This window comes from Dermochelys coriacea, chromosome 3, assembly GCF_009764565.3.
Source record: "Dermochelys coriacea isolate rDerCor1 chromosome 3, rDerCor1.pri.v4, whole genome shotgun sequence".
NCBI lineage: Eukaryota > Metazoa > Chordata > Testudines > Dermochelyidae > Dermochelys > Dermochelys coriacea.
The window spans coordinates 11733799-11747808 of record NC_050070.1 but is presented as its reverse complement, the minus strand read 5'-3'; the positions used below and the strand labels follow the sequence as shown (position 1 = coordinate 11747808).

Genomic DNA, 14010 nt, shown 5'->3' with positions numbered 1-14010 from the left:
AGACCCATTGGCACTGTGAACTGGAAGGAACAAGAGGGATCTGAATATTTGTTAGAGAAGTGCACCACCATCTTTTATGCATTATTATCATTTATATTCTGGTGGTGTCCAGAGGCCCCAATCAAAACTGGGACATCACTGAGCTAGGGGCTATATGTACATAGAATAAGAGAGAGTCTCTGCCCCAAGACCTTGAATCTAAACAGACAAGAAAATAGACAAGACAATCTAAATAGACAACATAAGTTACTTCCCCTCCCAAAGAGTGGGAAGGGAAGTAACTTGCCCAAGGCCACATGGCAGAGCCAGGAATAGGACATAGATCTCCTTATCCCGGTTTAGTGCCTGATCCAATGAGCCGCACAACTCCATAATCCCACTGATTATAGACTTTTGGTTTAGTGGAAGTGAGTATTTGCATGGGAAATTTCTATGTAGCTGAAGGCTACAGGAAATGTCCCCCAGTCCTGCAATTATACAGCAACTTTTTTTTCCCCTATTTGGAAATGTTTTTCCTTCTTCTAAAACATGAATAATACGAAGGCTCTGAATTATTTACATCCATCTGACAGCACTCTTCAGCACTGCTGCCAGTGTGCAACAAACTTGAAACAGCAAAATTGGAAAATGGTACAGATTTGTACACTAAACATAAAATGAAATGATGGGGGGCTTGGGGAGGGGGAATCAAAAAGCTGGAGTCACTTTTTTTTTTCATGTGTTAAAACACTCTTCTTAAGAGAGAGCAATTCTAATGTATCCTTCCTCTATGAGCAGTAGTGGTAATGTTTGGCTACGCAACATTTCTCCTTTAGCTGCCAGCAACTCAAATGCAGTAGCCAGCCCAGCTTACATAAGCAGCGGTAGCAACAAGAGGTGAACTGGAATAGCACATTACAGCTATATGTCCATCAAAGCTGAAGTGAGATATTTGCCTCTACCTGAGCATTGTAGGAAGAGTTTGACGCATAGCAGTTCTTGTAGGAAACTGAACTTTCTGAGCCCGATGGTCATTTACCCTAAGGTTACATCTACACTGGAGTGGAAGTGTAATCCCCGGCTTGGGTGGATGTACCCCTTGCTAGTTTACATTGAGCTAGCACTCTACAATAGCAGTGCAGCCATGGCTGGTCAGGCAGCGGAATGGCCTTGCCACCTAGAGATTCCTGTCTGAACCCTAGGTACTTACTCGGGTTGGCTGGCCCACCCTGCTGCCTCTGCAGCTGCAGTTACACTGCTATTTTTAGCATGCTAGCTTGATTAGAGCTAGCAGGTGTACGTCTAGGCAAGCTGGAAATCACATCTCCAGCACAAACAGACTCTAAGGCCTTAGGCCACCGGCACACTATAAAGGGGCCCAAACAGGTGTTTATACTACTACTCACCATCACAATATATTTTCCTCTCTATAGAGCAAACAGGAGGCAGAACTAAATGACAGGGTTACTCAGGGTTTTTTTAATCACATGACCCTTCTTCACCTCATGTCACGTGACTGAGCTTAGGAAATAGAAGGGCCTGTGACTCATTTACATTTCTGGTAAATCTAGACAGCAAATGAAGATGCAATTGTAGCATGTGTGAGCATACCCATCCTAGCTTTAATATAGCCAGGGTGGGAAACAACAGTGGTGACCATGTGGCGGCAGGGCTTCAGTACAGGCTAGCCGACCCCGTACGAGCCCGCTGGGGACCCTGGGTATGTAGTCGGGTTGTTAGCCCACACTGAAATCTGTCCTGCCACATCTTCACTACTAGAGAGACCCATGTTAGCAAGATTAAAGCTAGCATGGCTATGCCTAACCTTGCTACAATCATACCTTCACTTGCAGTGCAAAGAAAGAAGCAGGCTGGCAAGGAGAAGAGTATAATAGAATAGGGAGGGTAAATTGTGCACCTTAATCTGGAGGGGTGATTCTCAAGGAGAAACAACACATCATCTATTTTAGGTACTTACATGGCTTCCATCACCATAATATCCGAGCACCTCTCAATCTTTAATGCATTTATCCTCGCCACACCCCTATAAGGCACAGAGAGGCTATGGCCCAGATTTTTAAATGTATTTAGGTGTTTAATGCCTAACTGATTTAGGAGCCTAAATCTCATTTTCAAGAGGCATTTAGGCAGTTAGGAATCAAAATCCCATTGAGAATCAATGGGATTTAAACTTCTGGGTCATTAAAAATCTGAGCCTAAGTGACTTGCACAGGGTCACACTGGAAATCTGTGGAGGAGCACAGAATTTAACCAGGTCTCCAGTCCTAGGAAGTGCTCTAACCATTGAACCATCCTGTCCTCTAATTTATTTAGAATTTCTAAAGGCTTTTGGCTTAAGTGCCTCATGAGATGCTATTGGGAACCTTTATAACTGAAGGCTGAGATGTCCTGTTACAAAATAAAAAGTGGTATTCTCAGTCAAGGATCTGAATGCACTTTCCAAAAGATAACTCATTACCTGAGCTGCTCAGGAAGTGATTCCTTTCCCCCCAGGGAAAAAAAGGAAACAAAAAGGAATGTTTGTTATTTTTGTCAAAAAAAATCTTTACAACATTTTTTTTAAACAAATTGTGTTTTGTGAAAATTTTCGTTTTGTTGAGAAGCCATTTTTCATCCAAGAAATAAAAAATGTGGAGAAAAGATCTTTGTCCAGCTCTATTAATTATCATAATCCCTTTTTTTCGATGGGGGCATAAGTGGCATAGAAAATAGTTGGCTTGCCCTATGTTAGTGGCAGTAGTCACTACAAAACCCAGGTCTCCTGACTCGGAATCCTCTGCTGTAACCACTAGACCACATTGCAGTCAGCGAGAGTCCTGCCCTGAGCAGGTGTAAAGATTTGGCCCAGTCAGAACAACATAATCAACTGAAATCATAGAAGTAGAATGTAATTGCCCAGGGATAGTGGGGTTAGTTTGGCTACTCTTGTGAAAAGTGCCATGGACTCTTCAGTGATGAGTGGTGAGGACTTGGGTTGGACATATGCAGAACCACCATGCTGGGGAATCAGTATAGTGTTGATTTAAAGGGTAGAGTGCCAGCTGCTACATTAACAACAGGCAACAGCCAGGTCTCTTATCTACCTAGACTATGTATCTTTATCCTACATTCATCATTGTAGTATCTGAGTGCCTTACAAATTCTAAGGGCTTGTGTGCATTGGATCTGGAGGTGTAATTTCCAGTTCGGGTAGACATACCAACGCTAGCATGCTAATAATAGAAGTGTAGCTGTGGCAGCGCGAGTGGCAGATAGGCTAGGTGCCCAAGTACGCACCTAGGGTTTCAGATGGGATTGTACTTGGGGCACCTAGTTTGTCTCACTGCAGCTACGCTGCTATGGCTACTCTGCTGTTTTCAGCAAGCTAGCTCAATCAGAACTTAGTGCAGGGACATCCACCTGAGCTGGAAATTACACCTGCAGTTCCAGTATAGACATACTCAAAGAGTTAACACATTAACTGAATTCTACGCACCCCACAGTCAGTAGGTTTTTGTCTTAGGTTTGTCTATGGTGTCCAGGTCAGGGAAATGGGTTTTATATTTCTGTCTGGAGGTGGTGGGACTCTAAGCTCTGCCAGGAGTGAAGCCACAGGGGATTTACCAAGAAAACTCTGTTTCCCACAAACACAAAGGCTCACCCTTGAGCTTGACATATGCTTTATTCCAGCAGCTTATTCCCTTGCTGTAAGAGGAATTCATAATCATGCAGAGTGAGGAAAGACCCAGTGGGGAACTGGAGCCGGTTCACACCAGTTCGCTAGAAAAGGGGAAAATTTGGTGAGTGCAGAGCACCCACCGGCAGGTCCCAGCCCCACCCCCAGCCCCAGCTCACCTCTGCCTCCGCCCCAGAACACGCCGCCCCGCTCGGCTTCTGTGCCCCCACCCCCAGGGCTTCCCACGAATCGGCTGTTCGTGCGGGAAGCCGGGGCGGGCTGAGAAGCAGGCGGCGGCTTCGCACTCAGGCCCAGGGAGGCGGAGCGGAGGTGAGCTGGGGCGGGGGGGCTGCGAGGAGTGCCACTCGCACTGCAGCAGGTAACCCGGGGGGGGCGTGCAGAGGAACCGTGGGGGGTTGGATGGGGCAGGAGTCCTGAGGGGCGGGGGTGGGCAACGACCCCGTCATGGGGTGAGGAGACCCGCAGGGAGCTAGGACCAGTCCCAGAAATAGCTTTGAAGATGAAAACTACAAACTCTGTTCTCAATGCAAAGCATAGGAGCTGCTGTGAGCTTAGCTGGCCATTGTTGCTGAGTAAGGGGACTGAGTACTGATCTAGCCTAACCCGGCTTAGCTAGTGAGGTCTGATGGGAATCCCCATGCAAGGTGCTTTAGCACCTCATGGCAAGAGAAGGAAAGTTTATACAACAGGGCTGCCTGCCTTAGCAGGGGACTTGATTTGATGACACAAAGGCACCTCCCAATCCTCTGTTTCTATGAAGCAGGGACATGAAAGGTTACATAAATCCTAAGGGTGTCAGCAAGAAAGACACAACAGAAATAGAATTCCAGAAATTAATCTACTGCAAAGGGGTTTTTTTGTTAATGAAATAAATCAGCGTACTTAATCCTGCATCGTGGCAGGGGATCAGACTAGATAACCCTTGCGGTCCCTTCTAAGCCTGTGATTCTAATACCCCGTATAAACAGTAGGTTGCTGATTCAATGGTAGCTCAGCCTGTGTGACCATGAAATGCTGGCTCCAATATTAATAGTATTATATGAATCTGAAAGTTCATTAAATCAACATGGAAAATGAATTAGACAGAACTGAAGTGAGTTTGCCAGGGATAGGTATAATCAGCCATTACCTTCAGAACAATCCACACTTGGGGAGCTCTTCAGGGAAAAAATTGTAAGAACGTTCTCCTTGGTTTGAATCTAATGTAATTCAAACTTTTTTCTTTAATCCTCCATTACCTGTGATGCCCTCTTTATTATCTAAAAATATCTGGTGGAGGCCAGAAATCTGGGTTCAATTTCCAATTCTGCCATAAACTCTAGGACCTTGGGCAAGTCATTTAGGCCAAAAGTGTCCACTAGTTTTGGCTACCTCAGTTTCAGGGCCAATCTTGAGATGCACAGAGGCCTGATTCTCATTTACACTAAGACCCGTTTACACCACTCTGACAGTGTGAAGGACTGTACAAGTGGTAGAAGTTACAACTACATCCACTTTAGGGCCCCTCTGCACTGCCAGAGTTATGGGAAGGGACTGCAGAATAAATGAGAATCAGGTTTTTAAGGTCCAACCTTGCCCTTGGACAAGCTCAGCTTTTACAGCTATAGAAACCAAAATAACAAGGGTAAGTGATTTGCCTAGGACCAGAGAGAGAGGCCGTGGCAGAGCTGGGATTAATCTTAGTCTTCCTTAGTTCCAGAACTGTGCCCAGACCTGATACCTCTTCCCACTATGGAACATAAAAGCCCAGGCCAGACCTGAGCTTGCAAAGATGTAATTGCTACTTACAAACCAAGAGACATACGGTGAAAAATAACGTCCCTTCCACAAACACTCCCCCTGGCAGCGTGACTGAAGTTAGCACTGGCCACGCAGGAGGCTGCAAGTGTGTCCACAGAAGCAAGAAGGTGACTTCCTTCCTGTCCTGTGAGGGAGCCATCCAGATCTTCGAGGATGGCCGAATGGGGAAATGGGAATGATGCCTGGTTGGGTGAATTCAGGAATGCCAACCGTTCAGCTCTCACTGTAAATCCACCTGGGGAAACAAGAAACCATTCAGAAATGCAACGTCACACCTTTGTCTGACTAGGTGCAGGGGCACTACCTACTCCCCCCTCCCCACCCAGTGAACAAGGGGTTAACCTCAGCTCAGTTTCCTATCAGAGAAATGGCTGTTTGGGACAGAAAGGCCTCCACACCCTGGGTCTGTGGTGTGGTTGGTCACATACGTCACATGTTATTGGTTCTACCTACTGACTGGATAATGAAATATTTTAAACAGAAGAATCATAACCAGATGGGAAGCATGGTCAGAGGAATGGCCTTACTGCATAGACCCAAGATCCACCTAGTCCAGTATACTACCTCTGACAGGTCTTTTGATTCGAGCACTGGATTCAGATGCAGCAGTAACAGTAGGTCGGCCCCAAACTAACATCATCAAATAGGCTCATAACTACACACACACACACACACACACCCCTAGCCCAGGAACCACAGCACAGCAAACCTCGCACTCTTGTTCACTAGTCACTGTTTGTTAATATAGGACCTTCCTATTGCACAGCTGAAGTTGCTTTGGGGGCAGATTTTGATCTCCATTGCTGAAGTATTTTTCACGATTTTTATAGGAAAGTGTATGGTTTTATATAGTTTATAATTACACATACACACATATTTAACAGGTAATTGCAGTTGGAACTTTTTTCAAAGAGCCTTTGGGTAGCTCCTGAAAACTCAAAATAATTCTTCATTTATATACATTATCTCAGGCAAATTCACCTAAGATTTAGGGTAGCCTGAGGTACAACCTCATTGGAATTCTATGAGGATGGGTTGTAGTGATTACAGAATATGCCACTATGTTGAAGGAATATTAACAAATGAATGCGTTAATCTCTATCCCTACGTCCCAATGTGGCTTCGGAATAATTGTCCCAAACTCAGAGAAATAGGAAAATTAAATCATGGTTGGGAAAAAAAACACCTTCATCTGAAATCTATGCAGCATTCACGTCTGTCAGTTTAACAGTCCAGCTCTTCCAGGTAGAGAATCCATGTGCACCCAGAGCCCCAGACAGGGGTGAGCACACTGCAGTAAGGAGCTGGCAAGGCAGCAAAAAGGCTGTAAGGAGACACCCATGCGTCAGCCCACCAGTGATATCAGAACACTGAGGACTACTTTCAAAAGCACCCTAATGAACACGTATGTGTCCAAGGGATGAAGTTATAATGCTCCCACCTAAAATTATGGCCCAGAGCTGGCCCAGGTTAGCAGAGCTGCATAAGACAGGTGTTGATTTGCAGGACAGCTACATTAAGTTTTTCTATGACCCTCCTTCCCACAACATCTGAGCACCTCAAAATCTTTAATGGGTTTATCCTCACAACACCACTCCAAGACAGGGAAGTGCTATTACCCCATTTCATAGAGGGGAAACTGAGGTACAAAGAGACTAGGTAACTTGTCCAAAGTCATACAGGAAGTCTGTGGAAACGCAATGAATTGAACCCAGGTCTTGTGAGTCCCAAGGTAGTGCCCTAGTCAGTGGATCATCCTTCTTCTGGGATACAGGTAGCTTACTCTAGTGATGCCTCTAGGTGAAAGAAACAAAATCACAAGGGCAACACCAAACTTTACAGAACTCAAGGATTTTTCACACTCTGCTATGTCAGAGCATCAGTGAAAATGTAACTTACCCTGGCCTTGGTAACAGCCAGAACAGGTGCTGATTGCAGTGCAAGTGCTAATATCGAAGTTCATGAAAGATGTATTGGAAACCAACAGTTCGTGCCTTTGGGGAGTTTTCAGCCCTGCTGACATACAGCTACTGTCCTGCAAGATGAAAGTAAAGAGCACAGCCGAACACATCAGCATTTGGTGAAATAAGCCCAGGGTCCAGATCTTCAGCTGTTGCAAATTGATGTAGCTCCTTTGAAGTCCACAAAGCTGGGACCAATTTACACCATCTGAGGATCTGGTCCAAGCTGTCCAATATACTCACTACAAAACTTGGAAGCACACAAAGGATGGAAAATCAGAAAGCAAATAAATATGGAGAAAGAAGAAAAGATAAGGGTACAAACAAACAAACAAACAAACAACATAGGCAAAGAGGCAAAAAACACAACCAGAAAGAGAAAATGCACAGAAACAAAATGACAATAGCTCTTCCAGGACATAGCACACAGAGACATGGGGGTGGCTGGTCCCATCTACCAGTCCATGTGCTGCTGCTGGGAGCAATCATAGGCACAGAGATGGTGGGGAGAGTGGAAGAGGAACTGGCATGACCCCATCTGCTGATGTTGGTTTGGGGCCCACCCACTATCCTGGAAAGACCCTCATCAGCAGAAAAGCACAACCAAAGTCCTACACATACATTGTATCAAGGAACTTTAAACACATGAATCAAAAATGCAATTTAAAGGTACTCTACAGCAACAGGATTTTTTTTTAATTAGCCATTAAAGATGGCATTGTTCCTTTAAAAGACAGGCGCTCCGCCATTTCCCTTGAGCCCTCCCCAAGGAGGGAAGTTGGAGATTCTCTAGGTGAAGAACTTGGTTCCAAGTCAGTACTAAGCTAATGCCTCAACATGAGGTTCCACAGACCAGACAGATTTAAATCTTAGAATATTTTTCCTACCTACTTTTTGCTTTATTTATGTCCATCCCATCACCCCCAATTATATCCCTTTGCTTCACATTGTACAAGCTGTTTCCTTCCTTAATGTTTTCACCTTTCAAATATTTTTAGATGACTGTTTCCCTCTTTCTTCATCCCCAAACATTCATCACCTGCCTCGGACAATCTGTCTTTGCCAGAAATTAACAGTTTCTTTTACATGCAATGCATATGCATCTGGTTCACTGACTGAAAGATGCAAAGGCTCTGATCCAAAGCCCACTGAAGTTAACAGGAGTCTTTTTGTTGACTTCCGTCGGCTTTTGCTCAGGCCCAGATACTACACCACTAAAAGACTGAGGACCCAATTTAAATTTTCCTAATATTTCCAAAAATAATAATCTGCTTGCAAGGTATCTTTTAAAAAACAAAACAGCTGGCAGAGCAGAATAGCCAATGTTCCTGTTAAATTCATGTCACAAAGTTTTAATTGATGTTAAAGAGACATCATTATTAAAGGAAGAATTACATAAATTAAGATGTAAATGATGACAAGGCGATTCTTATCATGAGATAATCAAAGATAATCACACCCTTGGGGGCCAGTGAGGAACAACGCACAGCTGAGCACCTCTATATCTCTTAACAAGTAAAGCACTGGAGTTCTCCCATGGATCCTGTAACAACACAAACAAAGAGAGCCATCCCTTCAAGTCTGAGAGCAATTCACTGTGCAACTAGAAGATTAGTTGTTTGGGGCCGTAGCTTTATTTGAGCTCTGTACTCCTTATGGATCAATCCACAACATTAAAATGCTGTCTTCCCCGGACTTATAAATTAGCCTTTTAAAAAAATATATCCATCAGCCAATCAGATTGGCAATGTACCCCAAGCAATTCAGTAAGCTGCATTAGAAACCAGAGCAGAAAAATATGAAAAAGAAAGCTGTGGACAGCTGTTTCTAAGATTCTATTTTTAATTAAACTGTTTGCATTCCAGTACCACCCAGAAGACTCAGTCAGGCAGGGACCTTATTGTGCAAGATGCTGCACAAGCACATAGTGAGGGAAGATACAATTTACTGTCATAAATAATAACAGCACGTGATCGTATTTTTCATTTTCAAAGATGACTTAATTCTCAGAGCTCCAATGTGAAACACTGATTTGCAGAGTGAGGAATCAGGACAGAAAGGTTAAAAATATTGCCCAAAAGATCACAAGGGGTATCAGTGTCAGGACTGGAATTGTGTACCCGACTCCCAGACTTGTGCTCAGGCCACTAGACTAAATTTTTCAGTGATACCTGGTTATATGCTGGCTGGGCATTTTTGTAAAAGGTTAAAACTAATGATGGTTAGAGCTGGTCAAAATATTATCAACAGAACAGTTTTCCATCAACAACTGAGTTTAGTTTAAATCTAAATGTTTCATAGGAATGCGTCAATTTTTGACTAATGGAAAAAAATCAAAATATTTCACTTCAGCAGTGTCAAAATCTGTCATTTTTGATACTGTTAAATGTTTCATTTCAAAAGTGTCATTTCAATTCCTTCCATTTAGTCTGTTACACTCTATTAAAATATTAAATTTGATACAATATTTAATATTATGTGTATACAACCTATGTTTAACAATTTAAACAAATATCAAATGAAATGTTTCAATGGTCTCAAATCAACATTTCTGAATTTTTTTTTCTGTGGGAAATTTCAGCTTTTCACTCCAAATTGGACTTTAAAAAAAACCTGGAATTTCCCACAGAATGGAAATTCTGCCTCTGGCTCAGTTTTAGTTTTTGTGTTTGGATAGAGCTTGTATTTGGATATACCGTAAAACCTGTAGAACCTGGTATATGAAAAGTGACATATCTAGTTTTATAACCTTATTGTACTTCCCTTTACTACCATCCTAAAATAGAGGCAGCTAATATTATGAAGCCACTGACTTGGAAGGGTAATGTTGCTGGCACACTTCCCTCTCATTCAGTATCGAATTGGTGCCCTTGCATGGTATTAGGGGCATTGTGCTGCTGGAGTGCTATTTTTCAGGTGGAATGGAAGAAACGTAGGCCCTTATTATTCAAGATATGGAGGTTTCTCAAAGCTCAGAGATTAAGTGAAGTTGGCATTGAGAAAACAAATAAATCTTCTGGAGAAGCTGGCTTTTGTATTTACTTCTGTTGGGTCTGATACTAGTCTGTAAGAAGGACCATTTTAAAACAGACTGGGCTGAAGAAGCAGAATGAAAACAGCTATTGGAGTTCTTACCTTTTGACCAAAGTTTCCAAGTAATAAGCTGTTAGCAACAGTGGTGTTTCCAAGGCTTTCTACTATGTCAATTCCAAAATCTTTGCAAGCATAGATCTGGAAATTTCGGAGTTCCAGGTTGCGACTGCTAAAAATCTATTTAAAATAATAATAAATTTAGAAAAGTTCTGTGGATCATTATTATCCTTTCACCACTGTATAGCAGAAGAGGGAGATTGTCAAAGGCACAAACAGAAGTTGAGCACCTAATTTATTTTTGAAAAGCTCACCCATAATTCTTTATTCCTGTTCGCAAGGATTCAAAAAAATAGCTTTGAACTCTTACATGTTATTTCCACGTTGATGCAAAAACTGCACTGGAAAAATGAGACTAAATAGTCAGCAATATCCAGGGTTGAAGATGCTGTAAATACTATTTTTGTAATTATAGGAGAGAGCAATAGCTAAAGAAGACAAAGGGGAAAAGATGTATTATAAAGAGGCATTCTTTGAACGTAATCAAGATATTGTTTACAACCACATGATTATGGGAAGATAGCTATCAGTGGGTAGCACATTCAGGGAACACAAAATAAACCACATTATTATGATGTGGTGGGGCAATTACGTACAAATAATAAATTGGGTGGTTTGGCAGCCCAGCTATCTGAGTCAGCATGGCGGATAAAAGGTCACCAAAATTGGAAAACACTGGTCAACTTTATGTTGTTTCATACAAGTAAACGTTTCCAGAACTAGCAAATTCCATTCTAGGATGTTGAAAAATTCAACAGGGTACAGAGAAGAGCCACAGAAAGGATTTGAGACTAGAAACATGCCTTACAGAGACTTTAGGAGCTCAATCCCTTTAGGTTATGAAAGAGAAAGTTAAGAGATGACTTGATCACAGCCTATAAGTACCTACATGGGAAGAAGATATTAGATACTATAGGGCTCTTTAGTCTAGCAGCCAAAGGCATACCTAGATTCAACAGCTGGCAACTGAAGCTAGACAAATTCATACAAGACATAAATGTACATTTTTCACAATGCGGGTAATTAACCATTGAAAGAATTAACCAAGGCATGGTGGTGGATTCTCCATCATTTAGAATCTTTAAAAAGAGCTTGAATGTCCTAAAAGGTCTGATCTAGTTCCACCACAAGATATTGGGACTGATGCAGGAATTACTGGGTTAAATCTGGCTTTATTATGCTGGAAGTCAGATTAGATCAGTGGTTTTCAACCTGTGGTCCACAGACCCCTTGGGGTCTGCAGACTATGTCTAAGATTTCCAAAGGGTCCCCACCTCCACTTAAAATTTTTTTAGAGGTCCACAAATGAAAAAAAGTTGAAAACCACTGAACTGGATGATCACAGTGGTCCCTTCTGCAGTACCAATTGACCAAAGTGGGTACAGAGGAGCTGCACCTTTGAGGATTACACTGAAGTGTCCTGAACTACCAAAATACAATTAAAACCAATTATACCTGAACCCCGCCTTGATTTCTCCAGGCTGTGAAGCTCTGGAACAGAACTGGGCCCAGGCCATCTACACGTTTTGGCTGGTATTCTGGATACACCAGGAGACCGTACCTGTGTAAGAAGAAAAATGAAGGAAGAGAATGCCCAACTTTCTTTCTGTATATTTATTTATGTGTAGGCTTTTCTATTACACTTATCATGGTATCTTAGTGCCCAAGCCTGCACTAGTTCTCTGCACTGGCACATTTATTCAGAAATAAAGAGGTTTTGTACTCAGATATTTATATCTATCTATCTATCTATCTATCTCTAACAATCCTTGTCCAGAAGTAGTTCTCTAAAACTCATGACATTTCTCTTGCAAGTGCCTCCAGAATTCGCCACAAGAGGGCTAATGCTCAGGCTGAGACAAGACAGCTATGTACTCTTACCATCCTTACATCAAACTTTGGCCAACTTTGCTGCCTCTGAACTAATTGGATCCAGATAGAAAGTCCCTTACACTTTGGAATTCAACAATGTAAGGGTGAGTTTTGATTCCAACAGTGCCAAAGTTTGGGTGTTTCTGCACGCAACAATTTTGGTTTGACCAGTTGGAGGGTTTCTATCTAGATCATGGTTCAAACTTCCTGAAAATTCAGGGGTGTTTGTATAGTGAGTTTTAGGTTAGGGTTCTGATTGTAGTTTGTTTAAGACAATTAAGAGAAAACTTGTTAACAGCCATCTAGAACCCCCTATGTTTGGTACTACAGAAATAATAATTATATTGCAGTATCATATCTGAAGATAGCATATCTACCGGTAATACCCTGTGGGATCTCAAAGTACTTACACTCCAATTCAACAAAGAACTTAATCACATGCTTAATTTTAAGCATGTGAATAATCCCAGTTCTATTCAGTAAAACACTTAATCACATGCTTGTATTTAATCATGTCCTTAAAGTTAAGCATATACGCATCTGCTTAAGCGTTTTGCTGAATAAGGATGGGATTACTCACAGGCTTGAAGTTAGGCAGGTGATTAAGTGCTTTGCTAATTCGAGGCCTTAAATCTACAGGGATCACTTCATCTGCTACTGGAATGCAGCACCTCTGGGGTGAAATGCATCATCTTAACAATACACATGAAGACTACACAATAGTTTAGGACAGGAAATGAAAAGGGATGTATCTAATTGAAACTTGAAATGGAAACTATTTACAGACTATCCATGAGAAATAAACCAAACTGAATCGTTATCAGATGACTTCTTTCTGCTGTGGAGAAATCCTATTATAGATCAGAGAAGATTTTAAAAGAACACAAACCTCTGAAGAAAGAAAAGGAGTACTTGTGGCACCTTAGAGACTAACAAATTATCAACAAGGTTTATGCCAAAACATTTGTGTATAGAGGTATCCACATATGGATGGTTGCCAGACATTTTCTTGTGACTATACATACTTTAACTGTAATAACAGAGTGTGGGGGATTTATTTATAGTGTGATTGTTAAAATGCTAATGAAATATAAACAGGAAATAACAATCTATAAAAATTTTCATACAGAAAGTGAGCTATGTAGGTGAAATATACATTTTGCTTAATTTAGTAACCAAAATGTCCATTCGTTGTCATAAATAAAGTTAAATAAGCCCGTTTCATGATTTTAGCACTCCTTAGGATTGTTGTTTTAAAGAATTCTTTATTCATTGTTGAAACATACTATGCATTAATCTAGCACATAACAATTGCAATATAATTTTCAATGGGCCAGGTCTCCAGCTAGTGTAAAACAACATTGCTCCACCGCTTTTAATGGGTGAAATGTAACCCTATACAGAAAGCATAAAGCTTATGTCTAAGTCCCATTTAAATTATATCTACGTCCCATTTAAGCTCAGAAAATAGCATTACACAGATCTTGTACTGGGTATCTGCACTGGAGCGGCTTTCACCCAATTTAAATAATTATATGTCCACATTCAATA

The 14010-nt window shown here is 41.7% G+C and overlaps 1 protein-coding gene across 5 annotated transcripts in view; it reads right to left on the bottom strand.

Annotated features, from left to right (window-relative positions):
- The window catches only part of PKHD1 (PKHD1 ciliary IPT domain containing fibrocystin/polyductin), a 405193-nt gene that overhangs the window by 167278 nt on the left and 223905 nt on the right, over positions 1 to 14010 (bottom strand). For all 5 annotated transcript variants that reach the window (XR_006279695.1, XM_043510113.1, XM_043510114.1 and 2 more), the window contains exons 44-47: positions 12043 to 12148; positions 10573 to 10707; positions 7376 to 7511; positions 5465 to 5711 (exon numbers count right to left, since the gene is read on the bottom strand). Coding sequence is in view for 4 of the 5 variants with exons in the window: in XM_043510113.1 (XP_043366048.1) it covers positions 5465 to 5711; positions 7376 to 7511; positions 10573 to 10707; positions 12043 to 12148 (624 nt within the window). In the remaining variant the exon portion in view is untranslated. The remainder of the gene's footprint in view (positions 1 to 5464; positions 5712 to 7375; positions 7512 to 10572; positions 10708 to 12042; positions 12149 to 14010) is intronic.